The sequence below is a fragment of the Penicillium daleae genome, assembly GCF_028827525.1.
Source record: "Penicillium daleae strain IBT 16125 chromosome Unknown utg000008l_segment0_segment0, whole genome shotgun sequence".
NCBI classification, from domain to species: Eukaryota; Fungi; Ascomycota; class Eurotiomycetes; order Eurotiales; family Aspergillaceae; genus Penicillium; species Penicillium daleae.
In genome coordinates, this window is record NW_026623156.1 from 5864006 (window position 1) to 5885659 (window position 21654).

The 21654-nt window shown below is 50.9% G+C and overlaps 9 protein-coding genes across 9 annotated transcripts; 3 read left to right on the plus strand and 6 right to left on the minus strand.

Moving 5' to 3' along the window:
• Positions 1-379: 379 nt before the first annotated feature.
• N7458_010601 (putative AT DNA binding protein) lies at positions 380-4270 on the minus strand (the record flags this gene model as incomplete). Its single annotated transcript, XM_056913983.1, has 1 exon — positions 380-4270. The coding sequence occupies one exon, from the start codon at positions 4268-4270 to the stop codon at positions 380-382; it is 3891 nt and encodes a 1296-aa protein (XP_056762832.1).
• A 440-nt stretch (positions 4271-4710) lies between these two features.
• N7458_010602 (uncharacterized protein) lies at positions 4711-5448 on the minus strand (the record flags this gene model as incomplete). Its single annotated transcript, XM_056913984.1, has 1 exon — positions 4711-5448. One exon carries the CDS (start codon positions 5446-5448, stop codon positions 4711-4713), a length of 738 nt encoding a protein of 245 aa, XP_056762833.1.
• A 2455-nt stretch (positions 5449-7903) lies between these two features.
• On the plus strand, positions 7904-9154 carry N7458_010603 (aldose epimerase family protein; the record flags this gene model as incomplete). Its single annotated transcript, XM_056913985.1, has 1 exon — positions 7904-9154. One exon carries the CDS (start codon positions 7904-7906, stop codon positions 9152-9154), a length of 1251 nt encoding a protein of 416 aa, XP_056762834.1.
• Positions 9155-9418: 264 nt separating this feature from the next.
• On the minus strand, positions 9419-11797 carry N7458_010604 (fungal specific transcription factor domain-containing protein; the record flags this gene model as incomplete). The annotated part of the gene is made up of 5 exons (XM_056913986.1): positions 9419-9668; positions 9736-10517; positions 10572-11379; positions 11434-11571; positions 11712-11797. 5 exons carry the CDS (start codon positions 11795-11797, stop codon positions 9419-9421), a joined length of 2064 nt encoding a protein of 687 aa, XP_056762835.1.
• Positions 11798-12036: 239 nt separating this feature from the next.
• On the plus strand, positions 12037-13881 carry N7458_010605 (putative iron-regulated transporter; the record flags this gene model as incomplete). Its single annotated transcript, XM_056913987.1, has 6 exons — positions 12037-12391; positions 12455-12624; positions 12678-12717; positions 12775-12932; positions 12992-13519; positions 13591-13881. 6 exons carry the CDS (start codon positions 12037-12039, stop codon positions 13879-13881), a joined length of 1542 nt encoding a protein of 513 aa, XP_056762836.1.
• Positions 13882-14282: 401 nt separating this feature from the next.
• N7458_010606 (Kelch repeat protein) lies at positions 14283-15348 on the minus strand (the record flags this gene model as incomplete). Its single annotated transcript, XM_056913988.1, has 2 exons — positions 14283-15115; positions 15186-15348. 2 exons carry the CDS (start codon positions 15346-15348, stop codon positions 14283-14285), a joined length of 996 nt encoding a protein of 331 aa, XP_056762837.1.
• Positions 15349-16000: 652 nt separating this feature from the next.
• On the minus strand, positions 16001-18359 carry N7458_010607 (uncharacterized protein; the record flags this gene model as incomplete). The annotated part of the gene is made up of 6 exons (XM_056913989.1): positions 16001-16160; positions 16217-16352; positions 16420-16560; positions 16614-16695; positions 16756-17515; positions 17569-18359. The coding sequence occupies 6 exons, from the start codon at positions 18357-18359 to the stop codon at positions 16001-16003; spliced, it is 2070 nt and encodes a 689-aa protein (XP_056762838.1).
• Positions 18360-18735: 376 nt separating this feature from the next.
• Positions 18736-20540, plus strand: N7458_010608 (uncharacterized protein; the record flags this gene model as incomplete). The annotated part of the gene is made up of 3 exons (XM_056913990.1): positions 18736-19069; positions 19119-19977; positions 20039-20540. 3 exons carry the CDS (start codon positions 18736-18738, stop codon positions 20538-20540), a joined length of 1695 nt encoding a protein of 564 aa, XP_056762839.1.
• A 143-nt stretch (positions 20541-20683) lies between these two features.
• Positions 20684-21632, minus strand: N7458_010609 (enoyl-CoA hydratase/isomerase family protein; the record flags this gene model as incomplete). The annotated part of the gene is made up of 4 exons (XM_056913991.1): positions 20684-20795; positions 20879-21231; positions 21305-21364; positions 21423-21632. 4 exons carry the CDS (start codon positions 21630-21632, stop codon positions 20684-20686), a joined length of 735 nt encoding a protein of 244 aa, XP_056762840.1.
• Between the last annotated feature and the right edge of the window lie 22 nt (positions 21633-21654).

Sequence of the window (21654 nt, forward strand, 5' to 3'; positions counted from 1 at the left end):
AAGTTGCAGCATTCGAAACTCCATACAAGATGTTCGCAGGTGCCCAAGGATCCACTTCAGGGATATGATCATTGTTCAATTGTATAGTGCGGTCAAAGGGGACAGTGGTCCCCTGTACATACAACATGCTCGAATACCAGTCAAGTCCATACACAAGATGGGAAACCCAATGTCATAACTCAGTCCAAAAAGAAAAACCGTGAGGGAATCATAAAAAGAACATAAAACAAGAGAATGAAAAGGCAAAACACCGGCGTAAGTAACAAGAACCACGGACTCCGTTCCAAATGCCCAACGACCCAATCACGACCCCCAAAATAAAAAGACAAAAGGAAAAAAAAACCGGATCAAAAGCAAGTATACATCCATCTGTACACTTTCAACGCCATGTATCAACAGACGCCCCCCGCGCCGACTTGGCTTTCTGATTCTCTCGGATCTGCTCGCCAATAATGATGCTAATCAATCTCCGGTGCAGGTCAGCTTCGGTCCATTCGACCTGCCCACTGCCACCATACTCGACGTCGGCGCGCGAGAGATCATGCACAAACCGATCGATAATGGCAAACTGTACCTCGGTGATAGGGACCCCATGATGGCCGTCCGAGGTCCAGATCCAATCACCGATGATCTCAGCACGCCCTGGCGCCTCGTGGTAGGGGAAACGTTCCGGGGAGCGCTTTGCCATTCGGTAGACGCGCCGAAGGGCTTTGTAGTGTTCATCGGAAAAGTAGCCGAATATTGGCAGGGGTCTAGGCCGTACTGATTTGGTATGATCATCGACCATTTCTACAGGGTCGGCCCCGGCAAGATCGTCTTCCATAAAGTCCTGTTTGACGATGCTGCCTTCAGCATGAACCTCTGAAACATCGTCTTGCACATCATCAAAGTCGCCTTGCTCAGAAGAGTACTCTTCCTCCTGTTCAATGGAAGGCACATGACCATGTCCATTCAATCGCGGAGGACTAGCCGACTCTTCCAGGTATCTTGAAGGCGATTCACTCGAACGATATGAAAGAGGCGCTTGTTCATAGTTCTCGCGAGTTTGCTTCGCTGACTCGATCTCCGCGACTCCCACCTGATTCTCCTTGTCATCATCCTCATATTCGTCCTCGGAAGCTGCCACCGAACTGGAGCTGTCATCCTCATCTCTGTTGGGCGCTTTGAGCCACCGAGGTGTGAGACTAGTAATTCGCTGGAACCAGGTTGATGCCGGGGCATCCTGGTCTGATTGGCGTGGAGGCTTCGGAGTAGCGGCTGCGGCATCCGTATAACCGGGTTCGGTCCCGTGAGCAGCATCAGAGAAAATTTCTGGCTCATCGCGCTCCTCTTCGATTCGCTCTTGGCGAGAGATATTGTGTTTAAAGGCAGGAGAATAGCTAAACTCTGCTTCTGATCCTATTTCTGGGCTGGACTGGGAGATAGGCTGCAGGCGCACTCGCTGACTCTTTCGGGTAGAGGATGCGGATTTCATGGCTGATGCAAGGGGAGCTCCAGGTTGGCGGCTCGGCATATCTCTCGGTGTGCTTGTGCCATTATAGTAGCGGGCACGATTTGGGGTCTCCTCTTCAGCGAGAATGGCAGACAGATCGACATCCTGATCGCGTAGCTTTCGAATATGTGTTGGAACCTGGTGGAGGCCATCGGGGTGCTCCAAAGTCACGTAAGCCGGAGATGAGCTCAAATGATCTTGATTGCTAGAGAGGCTCGCGACTTTCCTCCAGGGGCTGGAAGCGTCCTGGACGACGTCCCTCTGGGTCCGACTCTCAGAGTGTTGCGAGAGGTTGCTTTGATCACGAGCCTCCATTTGCCATATGTCGTCACCATCATCGTCTTCATCCACATGTCCATGCTCCTTTTCCATATTTTGATCATGTACTGGAAGCGGGACAAGTGCATGCTCAGGCTCAGAGTGGAAGGTATCTTGTCGCCATATGTCCTCAGAGCCATCGTCGTCATCTTCATAAATTGGCTCCTCCTCCGCATGTATTGTTTGGGCCGCGGCGGGTCGGGACACACGTACAACATCCGGCTCAAAATTCTCAGGCTCTTCGTCGAATGATACTTCATCTGGGGCCTCCTCGTAAACTGGCCCCTCGTCGAGGAGCCGCTCATCAATAATAGGCTCGACCTGAGTCTGTAAATGACCAGAGGCATCCTTGGGGTCCTCTTGTGGGATCTCCTCGTCGCTCTCAATATGTATGAGTCTTCCTGAATTGATCGGGTCCCTAGCATGACGACTGACAATTTCGCGCTCACGTTGCCACTCTTGCTCCTGCCGTGCTCTTATTGAGTCGTTTGTGTTGGCTCGCGGGGAAACTGTCTGCCGAGGTTGAACTGATACTACCATGGGTTCATCGTCATCTTCCTCCCCCTCCTCTTCCTCCTCACTCTGATAATCACCTTGCCGATCCCCCATCGGGTCATCATCCATAGGGACATCTTCACCCTCTAATTCCTCAGCTTCTCTAGCTTGCTCTTCCGTTGCTAGTGCTTGACGCATCGCGAGTTCTTGTCCAATTCCAAGAGCAGCCCGCAATTCTCGCTGCGTAGCAGGACTAAAGCTGCTGAAGACACCCTCAAGGCGCTTCTTTCGACTTGCATTGCCGCTTCCTGGGACCTCGCCCTCGCGGGGTCTGAATGTTCCTTGAAGGGCCATGCCGACACGAACTACCCTGGCCAAGCTGATTGGCGTTCTCCTAGGTGTGTCGTCGAGCGGCTTTTCCGGCGAACGCGTCACAGGAAGCTCAGGGTAGGAGACCTGAACAGGAGCTTGCGCGTTCGTAGTATGCCGCTTCGGGTCGGCGCGTGCTAGGGCATGCCGTTTAGGAGAGGCCGTTTGGGTCGCTGGGCTTGGCCTTGCCGAGCTTTGAGCATCATTGCGGAAGGTATCAATTGTCCCTGACAATTTACGCTTCAACCGGTCACCAATACGTCCAGACTCTCGTTCTTGTTTGGAAACATCTGAATTGACTTTGGTGCTGGACCCGAGGCCATATTGCTTCGCGGATGGCAGTGTGTCCAGAGAAACCATAGTAAATCCTTCGCTCTCCATGATCGAGTCGAACTCTTCATGCTCGTCCGTGGGATCCGCCAACGGCTCGGTTTGGTGCTCATGATCTGTGTTCGTCTCTCGGGGATCGTCTTGAGGCTCCACAGCCTGCTCCCCTGGTTGATTCTCTTCATCGGCCAGCGACGAAGTCGGGGTTGGGGTCGGGTAGGTACGTGGAGACACAGTGCTGCCACCACGGCGTGAAGATCTTGCGGATGAGCCTAGTCTTTCTCGGGTAGGTGACGGCATCTTGGAAGGAGTCGAGTGTATATTCTCGTCATTATCGAGAAAATGGTGTTCGGTAGCGCCGATGACCGGGGTATCGTAGGTAGCTCTGCCGTATTCATGAGCTGTATTGGTCTTCTGGTTCTGCGCATGTGCTGGAGTTGGAGCACGAAGGTTTGCGACAGGCAAATCATCTGCACCGAGGGAATCGCTATCTAATCCTTCATCCGTAGTAAGATTCATGGGGCTCCATTGCCGATCGGGGTTTGCGCTGCCATCGGCTGTTATATCCATCGGACTAAAGTGTTGTTGCGGTGGCCCTATCGTTGGAGTAGGCTCCTCTTCTGGCTCATCCTCGGGCTCGTCTGCTAGCATCGAGATTACTTGCGCCTGCGGCTTTGGCGTACCCCTGCGCGGTCGTCCCGGTTTCCTTTTTGGCGTAGCTCCCACCGGCCCTGGGGTATTCCCTGCACTTCCGGGCCATGGCGAGCCATTCTGTGATTGAATATTTGATTTTCGAGGACCGCCGCGCCGTTTGGCAGGCGTTTTTTGTTTCAAAGGACTCCCGTCGTCTTTCAATGGAACCATAGTCGTCACTGTCGCGGGCCGTAACCGTTTACGCGACGGGCTCGTGTTGCCCTGATTCTCCTCGTCCTGCGTCGCCTCGAGCGTGACTCGAATACGCCAAGGGCTCACGTTGCCATCTTGTCCAAATTTCTCCGGCGAAAGTGACCTTTGGCGACCATCAAGTTTCATTGTAGGCGACCCAGGGAGTAGGACATCGTCGAAGCGAATCGAATGCGCGCTTCTCGTAGGACTCAGTGTCACACGCGGCCGTTTCGCGGGGGTCCGTTGTCTTTTCACGGTCGCAGGTGACAGCCAGCTCTGGCGACCTGTGAAGGGCTTTATCGGGGACGAAATGAGATAGTCGGCATCGCCTGGAGGGCCCAAGATGTCGGGGGAGGAGCTCTGGCTGCGCGACGTGATTGACATGGCGTCCTCGGACAATGGAGTCTTGGGCACGCGCGTGCCACTAGGGAGGGGGAGAGGGCGCCCCTTGTGGAATGTACCGAGGACAAAAGTAACAATGAGCAGGCAATATGTACACGAGCAGATCAAATACCGCGGGGCTATGGCGTAAACAAGTCTCCCGAAGCGGCACGAGTTGGTGTCCACCTGGAGACCTTCGGTTGATCAAGTGGATTATGTAATCGTGTCCCAATCAGGAAAGCATGTAAATATTCGGGCAAGAGCATGCAACTATATTGTTGCGTCTTCTGTCAAGCTTTCTTTGTGTCCAAGGTGGGTCGTGTATCAAATAGACTTTCGTCAATTGTTATAGGATTCTCACAGCCTCGGCATCTTTTCTGGATCATCAAAGTACTCGCATTGTACAAACCCCTACGAATCACCAAGATATCACTATGTACATACTATACCTCGTCCTCGTCGACCTGTACGTCACGCACCCGATCTAGCTCTGTTCCACAAACACGAGCAACGGCATGCACGCATTCGCAGAGCATCTTGACATCCTCCTTTGAGACTCCAACTCTTCTACAACCCCTGATATGCCAATACGTCATCCGCGGAAGATTCTGACCCATCACAGCGGGTAGGACCATGATCTCGATATCCAGGTCATCCAGAATCTGGCGATCGGATAGACACAGCCCATAAGCAATATCGCAGACGGCAGATCCAAAATCGCGGTGTTTTCTGAACATGTCGAGTAGGGCCGGCGTATTCTGGGCGTATATTTTCTGCAGCCACGCCATGCCGCGATGGTGGTTTGCGTCGTCGTACTGCCATCCCTCACGAGTAAAGGGCGGGTCTCCATCCTCATCTGGCTGCATACAAGAGATGGAGATGACAGCTTCGGCTGGAATCCCCAGTAGTGCAACAGCCTTAAGAATCACCTCGTTAAATCGGTGAGTCAACGTCCTTCGCTTGCTCGAGGCATCGTACGGAGGTTTGCTGATCAAGTGCAAGTACAATTGGCCCGCCATGGACGGCTCTGAGCTTGGGATGATAGAACCTAGTGCCGTGAGATACCATTTTTCAGTCGGAATATCCGATACTTCGAATCTGGTCTCGATCTCGCGGAAGAGTTTACGGCATCGTGGATCAACCGAAACGCGGTCGATGTCGGGAGAGTCACTTTTGGGCATGTTTAGGACAATATGTCATTCAACTCCCGTGCATATCCACAGAAACAAATTCAAAATGCCATAATTCAGGAGACGACCACATTGAGGAGATCATGGAATTTCGCCTAGTCGTCCCCATGACGCATGATTCGAGTGACCTGGCGCGGAGGGTGGCAAGCCACGGGTTTCTTTTCCTCACGCATGGCCAGACCAAGGGTTGAGTTGGTAGGGCAACATCAAACGCCATGACTTTGAAATGAGCATAAAGATCAAAAGGTGTGCGGTACTTCTGAATATTGAAATTTGCTCTCGGTTTCACCAGCTTTTATATTCTATTTCGATCTACCAGAGGTTGATAATACGATACCACCGAGACTGGAGGAATGGCCAATCCATCGAGAAACCTAGTCGCGTCACTAGATCAATTCCATGTCGATCCATCTTCCTTTATCGACCTAGTTTATACCGACTGCGCAGATGCATGTCGGCACTTGACATTTCGCGCCGGTTTCTTGGCTTCACGCTATTACTGGGTGATCAACAGGGGCAGCTTCAAAAGCTAGGATGACCACTGGTCATGTTGATTATTAAAACTAGAACTCTCCAAGCCTTTTCCTCCTGGGGGGGATCTGATCTTAGCTATTGATTGCTCCTTAACATGGGAAATGCTCTAGCCCGTGCCGCGCAGTTTAAGATATGTATAGATATCCGAGATGTAGATTTAGTGAACACGCAGTATCGAGTCCCATGGCCACAGTGAAATAGGTCCATTGTGTAGGAGCATTTGAATTTCCGTTCCCTTCTTTCTAGCATAAGTTGACAATTAAGCTTCTCTCGTGGTAGTACAGTAGAGCCCTACGCGGGAAGCTTGAACCAGCCCAGTGCAGATCTTTCCTGCGCAGAAAAGAACGATCACTCATGCCATGTGAGCGGCTGGCAAAGAGGCCCGTATCACTAAAGTTGAGCTGATCGCAGTCCATGATACCACACGAGGGCGCCTTGACCTTCTATGACTTCAAAATCAGGTTGATCAGCATTACCCCGCGCCTTGGATGAGCGCGGATAATACGTCCAAGCTGCCCCTGCTACTTTGTACCTGGCAGCACTATGAAAGACGTGGCACCAGTTATGAAGCTCTGGTTTCCGCGTGCTGGCAGGGTCTTGCCGTCTAAAGCTTTGACTCTAAAGAACAGGCTGAACGGACTCCCGGGTCTGACACGACGTGCTTCTCGCCCGGGTGATTGAATGAACACACCAAGATGACTGCCCATGGTTAAATTGTTCCAAGGTATCTCTAAGCGATAAGCGAGCAGCCGAGGGCGTTGTCAGCTCGGAAAGTAGCGATTTAAATGTCCGGATACCGGGCAGCTCGAAAGGGATATACTCCGGTTGAGTCCACGACCAGACGAGGGCCGTCAGACCGCCGTGGCATCGCAAACAAGACTCGCTTCCTGCTGGAGAATAATCGAAAATCATCAAAAATCATGATTATCCAGGGAAACCCCAAATAAATTCGTTGTTATTTTTTCCAGAGAAAGCAAAGTACATACTAATCCGTAAGGGATCGGCATTTCCGTTCATTTCTGGTTTCCACAGCCAGGGATGATGGGCATTCCACCCAATCCTGCTTCTTGGACTAGGACGAGAAGGGGCTAAGCTCCATTGCCTTTGACGGAGGAACTACCACTGCTCCTCCGTCGGCAATCGACCTTCGTATACTCCGGACAGTCGTAGATTAAAATCTGCGTAGGGTCCTCTCCCCCCAGAGCACTCCACCGGAGTTTTGCCGCTCGTGCTTGGCTCTCGCGGGGCTAGCGTTGAGGTCACATTTTAACCGTCCCGTTAAGATGCGCCTCGCAGAGCTTGATGGCGACCCACTGGCGGGCCTAAACAAAGCCCACAAAGCCACTCGACTGGATCGGAACTCTGAATGTTTGGGATCCAGTCCCTCAGGCTAACCTCAGACTGGACTAGCGTCATGCGCTTCTCCGCTCAACCCCAGCCTCACACCTCACATTGTCTCCTGAATCCATGCACAATTGCAACATCCCAGCCTAAACAGTCCAAACTCTCCTCTCCTCGTCTTTTCGCAGACCCCGACCATCCCCGTTAATCCTGTCATTCTCCACCTCGTTGGATCAAGCCAATGGTGGTCTCTGATCTCTTCACGTCACTGCTTTCGGATAATTCGTGATTGTTGGGACCCTCAGACCATCGAGCTGCATCTTACCCCAGTTTCCTGAAGCCTGGCTAGCCTTTCCTTCCCCCTCCCCCTAGCGTCCAGCCATGCGGAGACGAGGTTAGCGGCGAATGACGATGATTACTACGATCGGAAAGGAGCTTCCAATTCCATAAAATGCGCAGCCCTCCCCTCCGCTGCATCCGCTCATTCCTGTGTCCGGCGCGTGTTACACCTCGACTCCTCCTTGTTTACTGCTCCCTGTTCCTTACAGTCACTCTACTTCTGGGCGTCAGGATGCATCTCAAGTCGTACCTCGCAGCTGCCATTTATGGCCTGCCAGCTCTGGCGCATGCCGCGCCCTCTCCAGCTTCGGGTTCCTCGTCGTCGGCTTCAAGTAGCTCGAGCGACCCTCACTTCAAGACCTACACCATCAAGGCGGAGAATATCACTGCCACGCTGATCCCTTACGGTGCCCGTCTTACTTCTCTCTTGGTGCCAGACCGTGATGGCAACGAGCAGGATGTCATCGTTGGCTACGATGACCCTAAAACCTATCTTCACGACAGTGAAACCAACCGCACTTTCTTCGGTGCTGTCGTCGGTCGCTACGCGAACCGTATTAAGAACGGAACCTTCTCCATTGATGGCACTGCTTATCACATCCCGGAGAACGAGAACGGTGGTCGTGACACCCTCCACGGCGGTTCTGTCGGCTATGACATGCGCAATTGGACGGTCACCTCGCACACTGACTCGGCCATCACCTTCAGCCTCTTGGATCAGGGCTTGGAGAACTTCCCCGGCGACGTGATCTCCTATGCCACCTTCAGTGTCTCCACCCAGAAGTCGGCAGAGAACCCCAAGGGTCTGCCCCAGCTGACCACCAAGCTTGTCTCGCTGGCTCTGACCCAGAAGACCCCCATCATGCTGGCCAACCACCTCTACTGGAACCTGAACGCGTTCAAGAACCCTACTATCTTGAACGACACCCTCCTGCAACTCCCTCTCTCTGAGCGATTCATCGTCGGAGATGGCATTCTCATTCCCACCGGCGAGATCGGCGATGTGGACACCGCCTACTCGGGTGCTCTGGACTTCACCGAGCCCAAGCTGATCGGCAAGGACATTGACAAGACCACCGGCCTGTGCGGCACTGGCTGCACCGGCTACGACACTTGCTGGCTGGTGGACCGCCCTGCTGCCTACGGCGCCGGGGACACGGTCGTCCCCACCGTGCGCGTCGCCTCCGAGAAGACCGGTATCTCCCTGGAGATTGCCACCAACCAGGCCGCCATGCAGGTCTACACCTGCAACGGCCAGAACGGCTCCATCGCGACCAAGGACTCGCAGGCCAAGCGTAACAAGGCCCAGGATGGTAACCCTGGCGCTGCCTTTGTTAACAAGTACGGTTGCGTCGTGTTCGAGACGGAGGACTGGATCGATGGTATCAACCAGCCTCAATGGGGCCGCCGTCCTTACCAGATTGCTGGCCCTGACGATGGTCCCGTCGTCAACTTTGCCACTTACCAGTTTGGTACCATTTAAAGAGGGGTTTGGTAAAGGGTCTCTCTGCGTTATACACGTGCCTGGAAACCGTAATATCCTCTAATTTTATTTATATTTTGGTCTGTCAATATAGGTAACTACGCAGGCCGTTGGCCCAATCATGTACATATCCATCCTTGGCAGCCGCACTTCATAGTAATCTGCACTCCATACCCCAAATACTTCCCTCCAGAGGACAAATCTTTGTGAGACATTGTAAGCGATAATCAACTTGTCTTCGCCCAACAGCGACCTGGAGATTATTTAGTCATTCTCTCTTTCTGCTTTTGTCACTGCACATGTTCCAAGCCACACCAGCCTCATCACGAACTTGCTAAGCTGGCGAACATGAGAAACCTCGATTTTCGTCAAAGCTCGCACAGGCATATTGCGTATCGTATTGGCAGCCGATATGAGAAGCTCCAGGTCAATCCGCGATTGTGCATCGAGGGGGTGAATCACGATATTGAGGAAGAGTGTCATAGTGGCCGCAGTCGAATAAAACGTGACGAACCTTCAGCTTCAGTTAGTATCCGTGGCACAGAGACCTACTACCCCAGAGAATACAATTGTGTGCGTACCTGAATGCGTCCTCTGCAATCAAACTGACAAGGTTTCTCAAACACCACAGCGTTGAGCGACTAGCCACCAACGAAATATCAAAACTCGAATGAACCACGCTATGCAGGTCTGGCATTTCGTCACTGGTTTCAACCGTGCATTTTCTCACCGTTGTATGGATCACGGTCATCAGGTGATGGTAGTCTAACTGTAGAGACATGCGTCGGATAATGAACGGGATGCCTTCATCGGTCGCATTTGGTAGAGTATTTTTCGAGACAAAGAGTGCAGGGCGGAAATTGACGGGGATGGAGAGTCGCCAGTGCTCTATCTCGTCGTCTAGTTGCCGAATATTTAGGAGGAGTTGATTGTCATTTTCTCGCATTGCTCGAGCGGATAGGAGTTGTCGGTAGACCTTTTCCTTTAGATGGCATAAATGAGGGTCTCCCGGGAGATGGGGTTTGATATTCGCTTGACTTTCCTCGTTGTTTGCCAATGACAAATTCAAGGCTGGTAAGTAGGCATAGTGGTCGTAATAATTGTCAGGCAAAATCAGGTCACAGTAGATTTCGGAGAGAAGAGGAGGGTTGCCTGTGAAGAGCGAGATATCTTTGTCGAGCATGTAGCATAGCCAAAATAGCGTTCGAATATGGCGAGCTTCCCGTTCTGAACTGGTATTCTCAAGGCTGGAGGAACTTGATGGTTGACACATGTGACCTTTTAAAGCGCAGACTATGCGACACGCAATGGATTGAAAAAAGGTCGCGCCTTGCCAGTCGGTACAAAATGTACGTTGTATTTGCTGACTCGATTATCAGCTTGTATACCCTCAGCAATCACTACACCATAAACTCACCAATATGATTGCCGCCTGTAGCGTCGGCAAGCTGACATCCTCGGCAACGTGTAATAAAAGACAATATGCCTGGGCTGCACACAAGTCGGCATCCATGGGAAACGAGATCTGCCTCGACATGGCTAGACGAGGTGCAATAGCTAACATGCTCAAAACACATGCCCTGGCCGAGACTTGCCTGAGGGAGCATAATGTCCCCTCTACAGGCTCATATGCAGTTTCAATCGTTTTTACAAACAGTGTCTCATCCAACACAGGGAAAGCGAGTCGGAATGAGGACTTGAAAAACGCGGTTATAACTTCCCGAGTCGCCTCTATATCAGGCAATTCGCATATAGCTTCTGAAAGAGATGGGCGAAGGGCAGAAGCTTCAGAGAACTGCATAATAGGAATACTGAAATCAGCCCATGACACCGGCTGGCCGGTTCTTTTGGAGATCCATTCGCGGCCTGGTTCAGAGGACATGGCAATGCCATTGAAGTACCAATTGGGCCCCCATTGCGTGGCAGATCTATGATTGCTGGCAGGATCCTCTTTTGCAGCAAGGCCATAGGAGCCAGTGGGCGTTTGGGCAAAGGTAGCGGGAGATAGAGAGCTGGCAGAAAAGACGGGGCCTTCCCTACCACTTGCTACGGTTGAGGCATGGGGGAAGCTGATTCTCGTATGGACCGGAGTAGTCGATTCTTCTGGGTAATCTGAAGCAACACGCGGTGACTCTGATGTAGGACCAACCCGCGACAAGGCACCTTCTAGCTCCTGAATACGTTGGAACAAGTTCTGTACATCACTAGGACCCGGAAGAGTGAAGCTTTAGAATCGAGTGTATAAAGCCGCAGGGCGAGGTATTAGGAAGAATTCAGACCTGTTACGCCGTTTCTTCCGCGGGTTCTCCCTCCGAAATGTGCATTCGAGACCACGCTCACTGCACCACTCACAAGGGCCATCTGGGTTAGGAAGTGAGCATTGGACCTGGATGGGAATGGAGTTAACATCCGCGCGGCTGATAAATTTAGAAACCTTAGAATAGATTCAAAGATAATCACCTTTCTTCTGTAACAAATGTCGCATGCTTTTTTCTGACGTAAAGATCTCTTCGGAGGCATCTAGCGGTCTCTAGCTGGTCATTCAAATGGTGTTTACTATCGGAGGCTGTGGAAATCTTCGGAGGATTCGGAGGCCGCAGAGATATCATGTGATGTCAGGGTGGAGATCCACAGGAATGTCATTGGCTCTGCGAGTGTTTCCTACTTGCCTTCCATGGCCAATAGCAGCTGTCCTCCGGTCCCCACTTCCCTTAAAGCTTCAGCTCCTAGCGGCGTTCGGAACCTGAGGACGCCGGATCGTGAGATGATCCTCTGGCCAATTGTGCACCATGATGCCGGAGTTTATCCTCAGGGTAGAACCCCTGGCTCTCCGAGATCAGTTTCAATTCTTGAGACAACACCTCCTAGAAGCCACGTGAACGATGGCCACCCGCAGAAGCGCGCAACCGGTGCCTGATGAGCGTACGCCTCTCGTCGTCGACCCTGGAAATGCAGAGGTTGCAGCTTCAAATATCTCTGGGGATGAAGGCTGTCCACAGAGCCAAATATCGACAAGAATAACCCATCGCCTTTACGTATCACATTTCCTGTCAACATGGAACTCCCGTGTCTTCGAGTTTGGAGCTGTCCTGTACTTGGCCACAGTCTATCCAGGAACGCTGCTTCCAATGTCCGCGTATGCGCTCTCTCGTGGACTAGTAGCAATTCTCTTTTCCTCGGCGGTGGGCCACTACATCGACGTGGGTAATCGTTTGCAGGTCGTTCGAGTTTCAATTGGTAGGTTTGCTGCCACTCGGAGATTGGCAAATGTTTCGAGCAACACCGCTAACTTCTTCTTAGTGTTGCAACGACTTGTCGTGGCTGCATCGTGTGCGATCTTCTATGTACTGGCAATTGGCTTTTCTATGACACAAGTGGTTAACATTTGTTTGCTGGCGACTCTTACGCTCCTGGCCTGTATTGAGAAGCTATGCTCTATTTTGAATATGGTATCCGTGGAGAAAGATTGGGTAGGATTACATGCGCCTGTTAATACTAATCTCCTACTGACAAAATATAACAGGTTGTGGTTGTTGCTGGAACTGATCATGCAGGACTCAGGAGTGCGTTAAGAAAATCTAACTGTATATTCAACTTTCAAAGCTAATCATTTGGCGCAGCAATGAACGCCCAAATGCGACGGATTGACCTGGTCTGCAAGTTACTCGGACCTCTTTTCATCGCTCTCATTGATGGAATATCATCAGAAACCGCCATAGTAGTCAACTTCGGAATGAACGTCTGCTCCGTCGTGGTGGAGTACTACTCAATCGCCAAGGTAAGACCTATGCTCTATCGTCCAGATGTGCTGGGCATTTTACTTACAGTCACTCTCAGGTGTACGATGAAGTGCCCGAACTGCAGGAAGCAAAGAAATCTCCTCCTAGACACCGAGTGGAATCTGAACAGCAAGGTTTCTTTGTGCGTATCTGGAGATCTGCCTGTCAAGGCGTACGACAAGCTTTCAAGGACTTCGGTTTCTATTTCAGACACCGTGTCTTCCTCCCATCTTTTGCTGGAGCTCTGTTATACTTGACAGTCCTGTCTTTCGCAGGGCAGATGGTCACTTGGCTTCTGTCCACAGGCTATGATTCAACGCAGGTCGCAGTTGCAAGAACTCTTGCAGTCGCATTTGAGGTACTGGCCACATGGGTTGCCCCTTGGCTGTTGGGAAGGATCGGACCTACTCGTGCTGGTCTTTGGCTGGCAAGTTGGCAGATTTTATGTCTGGCTGGTGGCTTTGCTATCTTTTGGCGCTTCACTAGCCAGCCTTTCCTCTCTTCATCTGGTCTTGTGGGCGGTGTGATTCTCAGCAGACTGGGCCTGCGAGGATTTGACCTCTGTGCGCAGATCTTGGTTCAAGAGGTGAGTCGTTTACATTGGATAATGCATATTCCGGTAAATGAAGAGATACTGACCTCCATTGAAATATGCAGGGTATTGAAGCTGAGGCCCGGGGCTCTTTCTCCTCGACGGAGGCTGCGTGGCAGAACCTGTTTGAGATCTGCTCTTATATCTCCACCATCATTTTCTCGCGTCCGGATCAGTTCAAATGGCCAGCCCTTATCAGCGTCATCTCTGTTGCTCTTGCTGGTGTTCTCTACGCAATCTTTGTCCGGATCCGAAGAGGACATTTATTACACCTGCCAAGTTGTTTCCCTCATGACCGCTTGCATCGCTCTGGAGAACGAGCTCTGGACAGAATTTCCTCCTTCTCCAATATCTGATTTTTGGCTTAGCAGAGTCAACAGCAACTCTGGCAACTTGACATGCATTTTGGAGAAGGTGTAAAAAAGGAGATGTGATCGCTTCGCATTGATAGAAGCCAGACACGGCGTGCAGTGTGGTTCTATATACTGTAAATTTACTCCTGACTGTACATATTCATATGTGTCCTGTCTCTCTGGTACATAGGACCTGAATCATTTTTGAGGCTCAATCATAAGCCCAGAGACTAAAACTTATTCTGAAGATTCTATAGCATTGGCGGCTTCCGTGGGAAACTTTTGTATCACAATGCAAATCGATGGTTAGATTAGATAGGGTGTATGACTTATTTATTGAGTCTGCATTTACAACCCTAGACTCATTTCCTTGATGCGACTGGTTGGGTACACCCAGCTTGAATCTAGGCAAATTCAACCCTCCAGACATCTCCGAGTCGATCATTCGACTCTCCCAGTCCACCATGAACGATAATGGCACTGGAGTCCTGAATATCAGCATCAAACCAACCTCTGGCAACTGGAAGTTCAGCGCCCTGCAGCTCCACTTGCTCCCACTTCTTGTTCTCAATATCAAAGGCCCACACATCACCCAACATCTTCCCCGCGCCCTGGTGGCCCAAGGAACTTGGATCTCGCTCTCCGAACAAATTAATCAGACAAGACCGGCCATTGACAGAGACTGGCAATAAGGCGCTAACACTCCGTGGCGATGGGCCTTCCTTTCCATCAGGTGCATACACGTGAGTCTCCCAAGAGTTTGTCTCCGGAGTATAGATGTCCAGGTTTCCACCTTGTTCAGTCTTTCCATCGAATCCATTCATGCGATACAATGTTCCATCCGCAAACGCAATCGATGTACCACCACGAGGGGGATCGAAAGCAGGTGCAAGCTCGGTCCATTCTTTGCGTGAGACTCTGAAAGCCCACAAGTCTGCCAGTCGTCCCGATTCAGGGCATCCAGCATGAATGTAAAGTGTATCTCTGCCGTCACTGGCCATGCAATGATAGCTGCGAGCAGCTGGGATAGCCGCCGACTTCGTTGTTGAGGGCTGAATCAGACACCAGGTTGAAGTGGAAGGATCATATTCCCAGATCGCGCCTTGTTCCTCGATCGGGGCCATTGCGACTCCACCTCGACCGGAGAATAGGTATACTTTTCCATTGAGGATTGCAGATGCTGTTCCCACGCGCGCGGACGGGGATTGGGCTGCTTGAGACTGGGAAGTTATCGAGGCTGTGAATAAGGAGAGAATTGATTAGCGTTGTTGGAATAAGGGTGTTCCTTGATGTAGCTCGCAGCTTACCGATGTCCAAAGACACGGCGTGCACGTGATTATCTCGAGGCTCACGAGGTCGCAGCTCTCCTCCAAAGATGTATGCTTTATTATCGACAACCGAGACAATTTGTGACGACCGCTGAAGGATTTCAGCCTCCAGAAGCTTGTGGCACTTAGCAGTGATCGCCATTGTGACAGAATGTGAATTGTCCCGTGCTGTACGAAAGTGTTTGAATAGAAATGACAACAGAGAAAGGAGCGAGCTGTAGCTACAAATACCCAACGGTAGCTCCATTAACTCGGCCATGGCAGGTGGGCCAGTTCGACGAACGTCATCCTGTCATCCCCAGTGATGGGGATCCTGCGAGGTTCCGAATCGCCGTTGCACCCATCCTAAAGGACGGAAGGGGTATAGAGACCAACCAATGATATTGAATCCTTGCCTTCCCCACACAAGAACGGATTGTTCACTAAACCGAAATGGACTAGCGCCAAGCCTCCTTGTAAATGGACGGCCTCCGAAGCCTCCGAAGGACCTGGCGGTTTTGATTTTACAGTAGAGCTTTCATACATCCATAGGTGTTGGTGAGCTGGCTAACCTAGCTCTATTTCCCGACAGCTTGTCTGACGATTTACTACATCCTCGAAGATATATTTCCGAATTGTAGCGTGCGAAGTGAAATCTGGCCTGCTTGACATCCCGAGTTGATGAGGCTACCAGGTAGATATCCCTGGTTTTGGGTACAATGCGCCGAAGTGTTTCCGAGCCGACACTCTGCCAGAGTATGGGAACATGTATCTTCCTGCCTGACTAACGCAATGAGCATATTATACGAAATAATCTACAATCTGGATAGAATGTTTCGCCCAGTTTCCCCTGTCCCCATTACAATCTCCTCCTCCCAGTAATTCGGATTGAATGTGATCCGGTTGAGTGGGTTCAAGCGATGGGCTCTATTGTAGAGATCCTCGTAAGCACGGCCATCATATCGTCCCAGTGCACTGCAAAATGGTTAGCTTTTGAGATAACTTTCCAGGTCGCGCGAGAAAAGTATTACCTATCCAAAAGGTAGTCGGGAATCTTCCACGAATCAACCAAGTTGACAGCATGTGGCCGAATCCGCGCCATCAATTCCTGGACACGGGACGGAAGGGTATCGAGATCGGACTGAGCCACAGCATTGCAGCGGAAAACTGTATTTGGAGGTTTGAATTAGCAATGCTCTGGCGTGAGCTCCAGTGAGAGTTGATCTTGTCTCACATTCGTATCCTTCATTCTCCATGGTATAAAGAGCAAAAAGGCGGAACAAGTCCCACAAAATGGTCTTCGCTGGGTTCGAGAGAGTATTGTCGGTTGACAAAGCTTCAAAGAAAGTGGCCACGAGTATTGACTGGGATTGAGCTAGTGTAAAGTATCAGCATGTTAACCGAGAAACATGGAGGATTGAGGCCTACCTTTGCTCAACTTGTGAAGCTGGATTAGAAGGCTATTCCAGTTTTGCTTCTTCAATACGCGCTGCTCATATGCATCGTAGGCCTAAAGATTGTTAGACAAGCTATCACCACAATCAACGAGAGTGAAGCATTCTGGACGTACTAAAGCCGTTGCTCGGAGTTCGAAGCTCTTAACGATATCTCGATCGCTCAATAATAAGCTTCGTCGGGGCTGGCTAGAACCGGCATTCCGTTTGTTCCGAATAAACTCCTTGAACCGAGCATCTGTCTCGTCTGTACCAGGGGCGTTGATTGACTCCACAGCAACAGACATCTTCTTAATCAGGTAAGCAGCAACTTGCTGCGTGATCATCCAATTATCACCCTCGACCGTGGGCTTGGAAAGATAGTCATTATTTAGCTGGATGAGACCGCTTCCACCACCGAAGCCGTGACCACCCATTGCGCGCCTGCAGGTCTCAATACCATCTGCAGCCAGCATAGTGCACAGACTCTTTAATCCAGAGGACATGCTGTGCATATGAGCTAAGGAGCGGAAATCACCGCCTTCAATGTCCTTCCGGGTCGCTTGATACACATTCTGCATGGCCAGGCCAGTATAATGAAGCGCAAATGCAGTTGCCAGCAGAGGGAGAATGCGGATTTGGACGGTTGGGTAGTCGAGAACGGACATTTCCGGCCCATTTTTGTCACCATCCCGGTCTTGGAACTGCCGCCGAATAGCAGTATACCGGACTGCTACTGTCACTGCTCTAGCAAGCACTAACCTCGCATGATGGACGATGTTTGCGCGGACATATGTCAGTGATCCATAGACCACGGCTGGTTGCTCTGGCTTTTTATAGGCTCCAGAATTGGGTTCAACACTAGAGTATCGGCATAACATTGCAGAATGAGGGATGCTGACCGTAATGTTAGCCCCTGGTTGCCTCAAAAAGGGTGAATCAAGTCCTACCGGAAATTATCAAAGAGCATATAGGCATTATCCATGGTGATATATCCGTATTTTGGCCCGATGTCTCCAATGACCACGCCATTCAGAGGTTGATGGGTTTTCATATCGCGCACTTGCACAATAAAAGGATGAGGGCCATGAGACACGTATTGTTCTGGCGACCCCGGCTTTGGAAGAAGCAATTGGGCAACGACGATGGCATGGTTGGCAACGCGACCCAAGCTTCCATTCCACCACTTGCTCGCCGTCAGCGTGGGACTGTGAAGGATAAACTCCTTGGTCCTGCTATCCCAACGTGCCTCGAGCTCCAGGCCTCGGACATTACTGCCGTGTCCAAGCTCAGTTTGAGCATATGCACCGATGATCTTCCACGATTCAATCAAGGGCATCCAGTAGGCACGCTGCTCTTCGCTTGCTTGCTCACGAACGGTTGTAACGAACATCTCCATGTGCAGGAAGTACGGGGAGACATCGTCAACCAAGTACTGAGCCATCTTGTAATCTTCATGATCCCACCGATGTTGGTCAGTCATTCGGCGCAGCAGCTTTGCGCGCGCCAGACCGAGCTTGAATCTTTCCACGCGTGACAGGTTTTGCTGTTTCTCCTTGGAGAAAAGCGGCTCTTTCTGCACGATAGGCAGTATCCGAGCTTGTCTCTCGAGGAAACCATCTGCTGAGAACAAGTGCTTGCTTAGCTCGTGTACCGAGAGATTGGACTGCCCTCGCTCGCGAGCGAGGGTTGTTGGTCCATCTGGCTGGGTTGGACGGAGCTTATCGGTGAAGTCAGGCATTTTAGTGGTATTGAATGCATCCACCCATGAGAATCAGAACTCCTCGACAACAGACGGCCAGCTTATATGGATTCAATATCCCCATGTTCATCTGTTTCCCGAATTTAACCTAGGCTCGTGGTGACGCTTGCACAAAATTCGCCGAGTGCCGAATGCCGGCCGGTCTTTCTGCTGCGGGGCAAATCGTGGGGAAGTAGCCGACTTGGATATCCTGCCAATTAAAGAGGGCAACGCGGGGAAATTCCGATGGCCACATCATTGAGTGAGTACTAATTTAAGAAGAAGGCTGAAGTGGAAGGCCCTCAAGATTCAACCCTTTTTTCATTATCAACGGCGGGCAAACGGGACAGACAGAGTTGAAGGATATTCGATAGCAATGGGTGACCGGACTCTATATGTACCCTCACACCTGGGAAGGAATGTACTTCCAAATCTGCCTTTCTTTCATAAGTTACTTCGATACGCTCAGCGCAAGCCTTCTCGCACAGCTGTCCGAGATATAAATGCAGGCTTGGAGAAAACATACCACGATGTGCTCTCCGATGCCCTTGTTCTCCGGGTCGAATTGGAGAAGATGATGAGTCAAAAGACTCGTCGTGACTTATCTGAAGACAAGGAAGTTTATATTGGCTTACTGGCTCCTGGTGGTTATGAATATACTGTGGGGTTCATTGCAATTCTTGCGATGGGCGCTGCAGTAGTGCCGATGGGTGAGTTAAATCCTGGGTGTGGTACAAAGATCAAGCTGACGTTGTATAGCTGCTGGTCTACCGGTAGAGGAAGCTTCTTACTTTCTCCACAAGGCCCAATGTGTGGCTTTGGTGGCCAGCACTACAAGCGAAGCGCTCGCCCAGTCCATCGTTCGATCCATGGGGGAGAGGAAAAACTTCCACATTCCCTGTCTATCCCCCATCGCATCGTTCTTCCTCTCTACACCCATCTCGGCGGAGGATGTCATTATCTCGTCAAACCGAATGCTTGATATGAACGGTGCAAGCGCAGTGATATTCACATCAGGGACAACAGGCCCACCCAAGGGTGCTGTCCAACGACGTACCTGGTTGACGGGCAATGCTGAGGCCGACGCGGACTTCTATCGCATCACTGAAAAAGATGTTGTGCTTCACGTACTGCCTGTTCATCATGCATCCGGTGTAGGACTCACCTTCCTACCTTTCCTCACAGCCGGTGCGTGTATTGAATTCCGAAGCGGGGGCTTCGATACTGCATGGACATGGGAGCGTTGGCGTCGTGGGGGGTTGACGTTTTTCTCCGGTGTGCCTACCATCTACATGCGCATGATGCGGTATTATGAAGAGAATATTGCCAATCAACCAACCGACATGCGCGATGAATACATTGCCGGGGCGCGCAATATTCGCACCATGTTATGCGGATCGTCAGCACTTCCTGGTCCTGTACAGGAATTCTGGGAGAATTTGCGACAGCTGCCGATCCTGACTCGGTACGGTGCTACAGAGTTTGGGGCGGTTATCAAGACAGACTTGGATCCTACAGGCACTCCACGCAACAGTGTGGGTCGAGTGGTCGAGTCAGTAGCCCTCAAGCTCGAAGACGACGGTCATCTCCTCGTCAAGTGCCCTTATATGTTTTCAAAGTAAGCCATGATCTTTCCGAGCACAAAGTTCAGTATGACTAACGTACCTTTAACCTACCAGATATCTTAACGATGAGAAAGCGACGAGGGAGGCCCACGATAAGGACGGCTACTTCAAGTCAGGTGACATTGCCCATCGGGAAGGGAAATACTATTTCATTCTCGGTCGTGCATCCATCGACATTATCAAGTCGGGTGGCTACAAGATCTCGGCATTGGACGTCGAGCGAGAGATATTGGGACTGGATTACGTTTCCGAGGTGATGGTGGTGGGCGTGGAAGACGAAGAATTCGGACAGCGAGTCGCAGCCACCATCAGTCTCAAGACGGACCCGAATACCACGCGGAATAGTCTCACTCTTGCTGAGTTGAGAGAAGATCTTCAGTCCAAATTGAATGGGTATAAGATGCCGACCATCCTGCGGCTGGTTAAAGGCGAACTGCCCAAATCTGGTACGGCCAAGGTGCAGAAAAAGATCCTGGGACCAAAGTTCTTTCCACCGAATTATCGTGACATTCCTGATGTTCAGGTGTGGAGCAAAAAGAAGAGGTCAAAGCTATAGATACTTATGAAGAACGCAGTTAGATGATAGACATCGTCAAACTTTCGCTGAAGACTAGGAAATAGACTCGGTGTTCGAATCATGCATTCACGTAGAATAGATATCTCACAAGACCAAATTACAACTGACTACATATTGTAGAATCATATCTTAGCCTTTGCAGGGGCAGTAGTCATCCGGCTATGGACATAGCTAATTCTTTGGAACTTCTTGATCGCATCACCCCACAGCTCCTGTCGCAGCAGCGCATAAACCCTGCAAGAATTATTAGCACGAAAATGTCTGCAACCTGCTCAAACCCCCAGACCTTCAGGTTGGGCTTGCATCCAGGAACTCACCCCATCTTCGCCTTAGGCGCAACCTTATTCCCGAGCTCAAGTGCAACATCAAGCATTGACTCCGGTTCGGCAATGGCATCAACAATGCCATCTTCGAACGCCTCCTTGCCGGTCCACTTATGTGCCTCGAGTAGCATTTTGCGTGCGATTTGAGGACGCAATTTAAGTCTCGGGAGGGAGCCAATTCCATCAAAATGCAAACCGAGGTTCACGGGAGGCATAGAAAAGAATCCTCGGCTTGAATTCATGACACGATAGTCGTGGGCCAAAGCAAGAGGACAGGCACCGCCAAATGTGTGGCCGGTGAGTAACGCGATGGTTGGGAATGGGAAGTCAAGGATGGTATGGACAAGCTAGCTGCAGGTTAGCATCATGTTTCGCTTGGACGGCTCTAGCTAGTTTGTGGCTTCTGGAATAATGGCATACCGGGTAAAAGCCATCCGTGTTAGCGAATGGATTTGTGTCCGCTTCATCCAGCTCGAGGCCCTGATAGATATCGATCAGCTCTCGCCGATTTACAAGGCAGTAGACCATTTATGCATACTGTGCACCAGAACTTCGCATCACTGCCTCGGGTGATAACAGCGCCTTCGGAGTCGGGACCCAACAGTCTCTCCACCGTGCGATAAGCGCGTATCAACTCCTGACAATACCAAGAATTCAGTCGGTTCTCTGGCGGTTTCTGCATCGTCAAGACAAAAACATTGCCATGTCTCTCGAGCGAGAGATTGCGAAAAGTCGGGATATCAGTCATGTTGTCACGTATGTCTGCCAAC